The sequence below is a fragment of the Oryzias melastigma genome, linkage group LG7, assembly GCF_002922805.2.
Source record: "Oryzias melastigma strain HK-1 linkage group LG7, ASM292280v2, whole genome shotgun sequence".
Classification (NCBI taxonomy): domain Eukaryota; kingdom Metazoa; phylum Chordata; class Actinopteri; order Beloniformes; family Adrianichthyidae; genus Oryzias; species Oryzias melastigma.
Window position 1 is genome coordinate 55,740 of NC_050518.1, and position 9,372 is coordinate 65,111.

A 9,372-nucleotide genomic window follows, 5' to 3' on the forward strand; every position below is an offset into this window, starting at 1 on the left:
TGTTTAATATATATATTTTTTCTCAATTTATATCGTGTTTTTAATCTTTTTTATTTGAAAATGCAATTACACTCCCGAACAGTAGGCGGTGCCATTCGTGCCGGTGGCAGATCTTTTGCCGTCATTAGAGCCCTTTGAAGAAGTCACACGGAGGACGCGTCCTCGCGGCAAGTTGGCGCCCTTCAGTTGTTGGAGCGGCTTTATTTTTTTTCTTTTTAATTCTTTTTTTTCCCATTTTGGGGAATCTGGAAACTATTGTAATCTCATCAACGGGCTTAGATCCGATACTTGATGAGCGCCTTTGGATTTCAAACGAGACCGTAAGTATTTGAAGAAGAGAAGGGTTTGTTTAAAACGCTGCGTCACTGACTCGTGGTTTTAGCTTCAACAGCTAATGAGCTACTCGGGGTTTTTTTTGACCGGTTTTGCTTGAAAGTAACAAATGAAGTGTGTTAACTTGAGAAGTGACTGGTCACCGTCGAAGAATGTCTGCGGAATCTTGCACACGTCCAAATTGTTTAGCTATTTTTCCAGTTCTTTTAATGTAACATGCTAACAAAGGCCTTCCCCTCAAAGCAACATTAGGAAGTTACTATATTGTTAACATGGTAATATGTAAAACTCCACGTGAGAGAAACGGTACTCCGAATATTACAACGTTAAACCGATTGTGAAATTCGTGAATAGGAAGCGGAATAAAGGTAACAGCAATTAGCTTTAGCATCAAGTCAGCTACGTTTGGTAAACGTTTTGACATCTGCGCGCGCATCCTCCTTTATATAAAGGAAGAGTTTTGGATTCCAGGTATCCTGGACTATGAAAACACTTAGTATTCTAATATATATAAAAAGTTTAACCTTTTTGTGGGTAGCCATATGATTTAGTTTGTGTATCAATAATATCTTTATTTTGCTATCTCAGCTAAGGGACTTTACCCCTCAGGTTATCTTTCACTGAAGGCTTGAGTGTTTTGATATCCAGAATTACAAGATACATTTACAAAGTAACAAAACAGATTTCCACTGAATTAGACGAGTTTTATTAGTCAACAGATTCTAGATTTTTTTTTCTCCAAACACTTGGCAAATCCCATCTGCATTAAATCAAAATCCCTTAAGACACATGTTTGTTGGTCCTATATATCTGGCTTTGGGATTTTCGATCACTCAAAACAATATTTTTGACGGTAAAATTATTTTTTTTAATTGTCAAAAAAAAATAATTGAGAAAATCCAGGTAGGGATAAATATATTTTTTGACCTGTAGTTGGAGGAAATTTATGATTTGATTTAATAATAATTGTAATTTCTATTTTCAGGTGAATTTTGAAGGTCTTCTGGAAAGCACTTTTCTTAATCATCCACAATGATCACCAGAAGAAGAAGCCGAACCGTCAGCAGCCTAGCACCAGTGCAGCCATCTGAGGTGGAAGTGCTTGATGTGGTGGAAACTGTTGAAGATCTCCCAGGACCTTCTCAGGAAGTACCAGCGGATGACACAGATTCCACAGGAATCGCTCTGGATGATCTATTTGAAGATCTGAAGTGGACTCTAGAAAGAGATGCTTCATCTCCACTGTTTGATGCAGATTTAGCCAATCTCGACATGTTTCAAAACCAAGACTCGGGCCATGACGTTTCAGCTGCCTCGTCCCCAGAGAGATCGTCGTTTGACTCCGGATGCAGGAACCGACAGAACCAGTCAAGACACGTTGTCAACAAGAATGCCATTGCTGCCAGATTGAATCGCCTGAAGAAGAAAGAGTATGTCAGCAGCTTGGAGAGCAGAGTTGGAGTTTTGTCTGGGGAAAATGTCAAACTCAAACAAGAGAACTCTCAGTTGACAAAGCGAGTGGAAGAGCTGGAAGATGAGACAAGGTATCTGAGGGCTGTCCTGGCCAATGAGAGCATGTTAGCCCAGCTCTTGTCCAGGCTGAGCGGTGTGAATGGGATGAAATTATCTTCCTCGCTTTTCCAGGGGTCCAACTCAAGCGACCATGACTATGCGCTGCCCAGGAAGCGCGTGAAAGTGGAGGAGAAAGAAACCTCTGGTGGCGTTTGCCTGCATGTGGACAAGAACCATGTCTCAGTGGAGTTCTGCACAAAGTGTGCGGAGCGTGCAAGCACAGCACTCAAAATGTAGGGTCAAGTACTTGGTTTTTTGTTTTTTTTGTCTGATATGCACACTGATCTTCATTTGTGCTGAACACTGTGAGGGCGCAAAACCTGATTACCTAAGAACTGCAGAATGTGCATGTTTAGTTGTCAGTGTGCTGATGGAATGAGTACACGTTACTGCTAAACCTTGTTGACAGTTTCTTCTAGGTCATGGTTGCTCCACCATGCGGGATGAGCGGCTGTCTGAACACCTTTACCTGCCTGGCTCCATGGTAAGGATCAGACGAGAAAAGACTTGCTGTTCCTGCAGCCTTCAGCGTTGAGCAGGAACTTTAGCTATTTTCTTTTCTTTGAGTTTTGCTTAATGTTAATTGATTTTTGAGAACTATGCTCAGTTCTTTTGGTTTTTGGTTTGATGTCATAAAAGCTTTGATTACAGCTGATATGTCAGTGAAAAATGACCTTAATTAAAATGATGGTGAAGGTCCACACAGAGTGCTTCTCTGATTATGGCTATTGTATTGAAAACCTCTCCATCTAAAGGGAGAAAACGTTTATATTTTCTCATTTGGAAAAGTATAATCTCTTTGTGAACCTTCACCCCTGTACAAAAGAATGCTTTCATTTAGCGCCACCTATTTTTCTTTATGCTAAAGTGGATTCTGCTGATGGAAGGGGAAGAGGCTGGACAAGCTGCTGCCAACCTGGCCTGGTATTTTTGTAAAGGTAGTATTGGTATCAAATGGTATATGTGATCATATTTTTGTCAATATTTTCATCACCACTTAGCATTTTTAGGGGCGCTAACTACAGCTGCTTAAAGCTGCTGAAGCTTTAATGTCTTTGTAAATATTTGTATATTTTTATGTACGTTAAAAAAGATTCAGAGGAAACTGGTGTGAGTTCTAAGTTTTGATCATATGTAATAAAGTGTACATGTTTAATTTTCTATACCTACTGTTTGAGGTAAACTCCCTTGAGAACTGAACAAATAAATGAGGTTTTCATTGGGTTTGATGTACAGATGTTGACTTGAGTCTGGTGTTGAATCTCTGATATTAATGCATCTCTTTTTCTCTCTCTGAACAGCAAGCTCTCTGCAAGTTTAACTTTTCCTGAACATTTGGGGCAAGTCTGGTAAAGGTTGTCAGAACAAATGACAGAGTGAAAGAGAGTAAAAAGCACAAGGGGGGTTCATTATTTTTCTTGTTTTACCCATATACTTCAGTAGAAACAGCATGAGGGTCTAAGTGTCAGTAAAGGAAGCACATTCTCTTTTCTTTCTGATTTTTGCTGTCTGAATTTCCTCACTTTTTATTGCACCATATAGGGCAATAGTCTACAGTGATCTGGACATTTCCCAGAAGTCTTTGCAGAAAAAAAACAGTGGGCATCAATGCTCACTATATTAGTGAATATAGACCCTGACTCATGTTTAAATTATTTCTCTTTTGAAAATAAGTAAGTTTATTTATGAATCATCCACGTTTTCATGATCAGAACAGTCGATTTCATAAATAGTCTTTGTAAAATCTTCATATTTATTAGGTTTTTACTTCGGTAAATGGCACTAAATGGTCCCATGCTGTAGTCTTTTAAGGAGTAATGTGGAAATTTGGATCTAGGGTTATCTGATTCGTTTGGATCTCATTCGTTTAGTCCAGGGGTCTGCTACCTGAGGCTCTGGAGCCACATGCAGCTCTTATTTTCCCTTCCATCTTTGGCACTGGGGGGAAAAAACAAACGACTTGGATAAATGACATTTTGTCATTTATGCTTAGATATTTAAAGTGATAGTAAAAAGATTCAATCAACTGTCCATCCACCCATCCATGCAACCATCTGTAATGATAAAAAAAATGTGATGTTTTACTTGGATTTTTGCATTTTGTGAATCTGCTGCTGCAGGGGGATCTTTTTCGACACAGGGTGGATTTTGTTTTGAAAAGGAACTTGAATGTGCTGTTTGTAAAATAAACAGAAGCTAAAGTTATTTGTAGAAAATATGATGCCATTATAATTAAATGTTTGCTCATATTTAAAAGCTACACGTTATAAATGAATGGCTACAAAAAGTAGCTTTCCAAACATGCAGAGGAACTTTGTGGCTCTCGATGTGTTTTGGTCAGTAAGAATTGAACCCAAACAGCACTTTTAGTGTTAAAGGTTGCAGACCCCTCAGCTAATCGTTCAGCTGCTGTACAATGATGGACTATTAAAGTTAAATATGGGTTCATATGGGACCTCCAGCTGAAGATGCAGACTAAATTGTTCTTGTAATAGTCTTAAAAGAGAACTGTACTCAGAAGAAGGGGATTGTGGGACAAACGCCTTCGTCTCCAAGCTGCTCACTAACTTTAAAGAAATTAGCCTTCGTCATGTTTGTAGTTTGTGCTGTGAAGTCACTGAGTTTTAATTTGAACTTGTGATCACGTTCAACAAGCTGATTCATCAAGTTGACCTTTAAAGATCTATGTCTGGTTGTTTGCAGCTGCATCTGCTCTGTGTGAAATCGTTAGCGGTTTCAGGATTTGCTCTTTACATGAATATGTAGAAGATGCAGTTAGTGAAACAGAATTTATGGCAGACTTTCTGAAATTGATTAGTAGTTGAAGATATGTGTCCCCTCTCCTATTTCGTTCATGGCCTTTGAACGTGTAGATCTGCAGTCACAGCGGAGGTCAATTCTTTCAGGAAAGCATTAAATGTGATTTTCAGCCTTCACTACAATAAGATCTTAGAATTGAACCTACAACTTCCATGTTCATGTGGATACGCCTACAAATTCACTGCGATGGCCTCCTGCTTTATAAAGGAGGAGGTTTTTGTTTGTAACTGAAGTGTCAGCTCAGATCAAAGTTTTGACAAAAGCAGTTTTCAGAGTTTGGAAAATAAATTATTTGGGTTGAGTTGAGGAACCTTTTGAATCAGTTTAGTATGAGTAGGGGAATTTAAACTATCTCTAATTCGTGAAGCTCTCATCTGCTGTGAACAGGTTCATTGCTCTCTGGATTTTGCTCCCGGATCTGTTGCGGTTGTTTGTCTGAAATTGTCGTCCTTCCCTGAACTTTGAGCCTCAGCTCTGTTGTCTCAGCCTCTGCCTTGACACTGTATCTCCAGAGACTCCAGTGAACTTCTGAGGATAATCTGTCCGCTCATTTGAAGTCTGCTTTGAGTTCATCTGAAGTTCCTGGGCTAAAACTGGTCCACAACACAGGATTAAAAGCAGTCCAGTTTAATCATACTTAACTGAAAAAGGCAGAATTTGGAACTGCAGCCTCAAGGCTTACAAACAATGCCTCAAAACTGGATTAGTTTCATCTACAAAGAAATATTCTTCACAAGTGAATTTTTTTAAAGCATTTGTGTAAATTTGTTTCATTGTAAACATAAAAGAAAGCTGCTGTGTGACGTCTTTTTAAATCCAAAACACTTCATCCCTGAAATTAGTCTTAATCATTTTCTGAAACTCAGGGAGATGGAGGACTGAGTTAATCTGATTTCAGATTAACATAAATACAGCTTTATCCATTACTTCATTACGGTTAGAACAACCAGTTAGAATCGGGGCTTGTATTGTGCAAAATCAACTATTTTGAACTTTTAAGTGTTTTGTAATGTTTATTCCCCCCAACATTGTTTTTTTTTCTAGCTTGTTGTCATTGTTGATAATTATGGTGAGAAATAAGTGTCTTCACGTAGAGTAGTATCATTATTCGTTATTAATGATGTATAAATATAGGCAAACTGAACAATTTTTTTATTTCAAACTGGTAGCCCTTCATATGACTCAGTACCCATGAAGTAACTCAGTTTCAAAAAGGTTTGCAACCTCTGGCCTAAATGCTTGTCATTGAGAGTAAACTCACTCAGATCTTCCCATAATGTTTTCTATAACATTTTTACTAAAAACAAGTAAAATATCATACTGTTAACTCTGAAAGACTTAAGAATAGCATGATATAGGCTATTTGAAGTTAAGATTAGTCGGTGGATGGTGAATATAATCCAAATAAATAAAAGGTATATAAAGGGCATAAAAAAAACAAGATTGATTTTTTTGGGGGGATAAATTAAAATTAGTCTTAAAAAGAAAACATGCAATCAGTTTGTGCTTGAATCTTACTAAAATCAATCATAATTGGAAAGTTCTGGTCACATTAAACTGTTCCAAAATGTCAAGTGACCTGAAGATGAACTGAATTCTGATAACTGAAAAATTCACTAAAATAATTGTTACAGGGTTGCAAAAATATATATTTTCTTCAGTCTCTGAGAAATTTAAATAAAACTTGGTACTTGAGTATCAAGTCATCACAAAATTGCTCACCTATAACAACCTTTTAAACCAAAAATATTTTTTGTCCTTATTTTAATCTCTAAAAAGCTGTTCTGAGCATGCCCAGTTATGACAAAGATTCAGTGAAGCCCACCTGAAGATTAATCAAACTTTGATAACTTTATGAACAATTGACCAAATTTAATGTTACAGGGTTGCAAAACTATTTTTAATTAATTTCTAAGAATTTCAAACTACTTGAATGTCAAACATTTTTTCACCTAAAATTATTTTATAAACCATGTTATGAGATTTCTTCTTTAAAAATCACTTTAGAAAAGCTCTTCTGAATACATAAGACACAATGAAACTCTAGGACAGTTGTATGTAAAAATGCAAAAAGTAACGAAGCAAACTTGAAATGCAAAAATTGGTTGTCTTAGTGACTGAATAAAAACGCTGCTGAATTTTCAGTCAAATCTAAAAAAAAAAATTCAGATGTCATCTGAATTTTTACAACATTTTGATAAACTTTCACAAACTATGAAATCAGTGTTTTCTGAGCTTTTCTGCTGAGCTCCAGTAATCAACTGGTGCTGTTTACCTGAGCAGGATCAGAGGCTGTCTGCAGCTGCTCCCTCGGCAGAGCGCCCCCTTCTGGAACAAACAAACATCTGCAGTTTTGCGAGAACAAACAACACAGACCACACAGACTTTGTCAAAGTTATTATTGTAGAATACTTTGATGTATTTTTTTCTTTCATACAGACAAAAGGTGTTGGATTTAGTTTCCATTAAATTCTCTTAGATTTTCATACAGATTAAGTCTACAGTATACAGGTGTGTTCTTTCTTATATATAGATATTTATCGCTTAAATAACAGGCAGGTAACTCTTTAATATATTCAATAGTCTTTATATTTTACTTTTTTGTTTAGTTTTTTTTTTGTCTTTCTTTTCAGCACAAATAAGGCTGCGTTTTCTGTCGGATGAACAGCTGTGCGGTGTGAGAAAGGGGAGGGGACCGTTCCACACCCACCGTATTTACAACAGTTCAGTTCGATCGATCGTGAAAACATGGCAGTAAAATCTGGTGGCAGATCTCAAAGAGCAGCCTAAACGGCACACGGCCGCACTTCTGCGGTTTCAGCTCTGCGTCACCGTCAAGCTGTCTCCCCGTCTGTCACCCGGCTACTTGACTTATTTACAGGGGGGTGTCTGTGGTCCTTACAGGTTCTCCTCGGTTCTGCACCCCCCCACAGACCGTTACGGACAGAAAAGGCAGCCCTCAGAATATGCTCAGGAGGATGTGCAACTGTCTTTTTTTCCATCAGTAGGAGCACCGGTGGAGAAAATAAATAACAATAATAATATACAAGCGCTTCTGTTTTTGTTGTTCCTCTCTTTACAAAAAGCAATAGGAATAAAATTAACATAAAAAAGTGTAACAGGAACATAGTACCTGTAAATCAAAGATGCAACATGTGCACATTTGGGCATCTGTACAGTTGCGGTGCAGTTGTAAAATTTATAGTTTCCATAAACATCTTTTTCACATGGTATTTTTCCTTCCGTGAAGCTGTCTCACAACATGAAGGTGGACGGACAGAGATGGCTGCAACTGGACACTCAAAAAAGTTTTTACACCACTGCAAACGCCTCCCTCCGGCGGTGTGTGCACGTTTCTGACAGGAAGCACTGATGGAGCTGTGCTCAAGAGTGAAGAAAGAACAACTCGAATGGGATGCACGTGTGTGAGAAGAGAGAGGAAGATAGTAGCACACAGAAGTGACAGTTGCCTAAATGATTACCAACACATAAAGAGTGATATTAATGATACCAAATGCATGCTTCAAAACAGACAGACCGATACAGAGTCACTGCCCGGGGCAGCAGCGATGGAGATGAGCATTCAAGAAGAGTTCTGTACAGGTAAAGGTGTTCCCAGAGAGCCCTGTGCACACATGTCCTCAATCCCGGCGAGCAGGAGGGACCTAACACTGTCCATTTATCCCCCGGCGTACTGCAGGCGCCACCCCGGCAGTCAGTTGCATACCGTCTGCTCTTCTTCAGGTGGAGGGAGCAGTCCGGTTCAGTTTGAGGCAAAGGGAGAGCGGGGAATGAGGTTGCATTGCTCACACCTGGTGCATCATGGGAGATAGGGGTCACAGAGTGAGATGCTGATGGAATGCTGGGACTCACAGAAGTGATGATTATCTGTTGCAGGATAAACAGAAATGGTTTGAAAGCTAAATGAGGACAGGGGCTCGTTTATTGAGATCTTTTAGGGACCTTGGATTAGATCAACCTGATCCAAAGCTCCTGATGAGGAGGACTGTCACTTTGTGAAGAAGAATTTCTCAAATCCAGCCGCACTGAGACAGAATGTGCATTCAATTAGAGAGGCTGTCATAAAGCATGTTTTTTTTTCTGGTCATTAATATTTGCAACTGAACTCTAACACGCCTAAAACCCGTCTCATAAATGTAAAAATAAGTATGAAGGTCATCACTTATCGTGTGCTGTTGGTGTAAAACCACAATGAATGTGACCTGGAACCTGATTTTTGATTAAAAAGATTTGACTTTAGAGGCGTCAATCGGGGAGTTTTGATCTCAACCAAGTGAGTAGGGAGGAGCTTCAAAAAGCAGGTTCAGGTGAGGATTGGGGGGGGAGGGTCTGGAGGTGGACGCGAAGCGGCAGAGACGAGCCAACGGCACATGAGCAGGAGTGAGGTGAGCGCACGTGAGTCTCTTAAAGGGCCACCGCCTCCGTTTGTGATGGTATTTAAAGGGTTAATGCTCTGCTTTAGATGGGATCGCCGCCTCACGCTCAGAGGAGGGTCACCACGGATGGGGGGGGAGGTCATGTGACCTGATGCTGCACTCAGAATTCAGGTTTAAACGGTTGAAGACTTTCAAGCAGCAAATTCTCAAACATTCAATCACTGTGCTCGTCTGTGCCCCCCCCCCCCAT

General features: G+C 39.3%; 1 protein-coding gene across 3 annotated transcripts; it reads left to right on the forward strand.

Annotated features, from left to right (window-relative positions):
• The first annotated feature begins 57 nt into the window (after positions 1-57).
• crebzf (CREB/ATF bZIP transcription factor) lies at positions 58-6,878 on the forward strand. Of its 3 annotated transcripts, XM_036212624.1 has the most exons (4): positions 58-320; positions 1,319-2,138; positions 2,315-2,389; positions 2,774-3,404. In XM_036212624.1, exons 2-3 carry the CDS (start codon positions 1,366-1,368, stop codon positions 2,322-2,324), a joined length of 783 nt encoding a protein of 260 aa, XP_036068517.1. In that variant the 5' UTR covers positions 58-320; positions 1,319-1,365; the 3' UTR covers positions 2,325-2,389; positions 2,774-3,404. The 3 variants fall into 3 exon arrangements, 2 of the variants coding, with proteins under 2 accessions (XP_036068517.1, XP_024148536.1); XM_024292768.2 differs by having other exon boundaries at positions 1,319-2,389; positions 2,774-6,878; XR_002921406.2 differs by lacking the exon at positions 58-320 and having other exon boundaries at positions 1,653-1,877; positions 1,978-2,389; positions 2,774-6,878.
• Positions 6,879-9,372: the final 2,494 nt, after the last annotated feature.

Excerpts from the sequence above, each read along its gene's own strand:
- crebzf (XM_036212624.1), top strand. The coding sequence starts at position 1,366 with ATGATCACCAGAAGAAGAAGCCGAACCGTCAGCAGCCTAGCACCAGTG.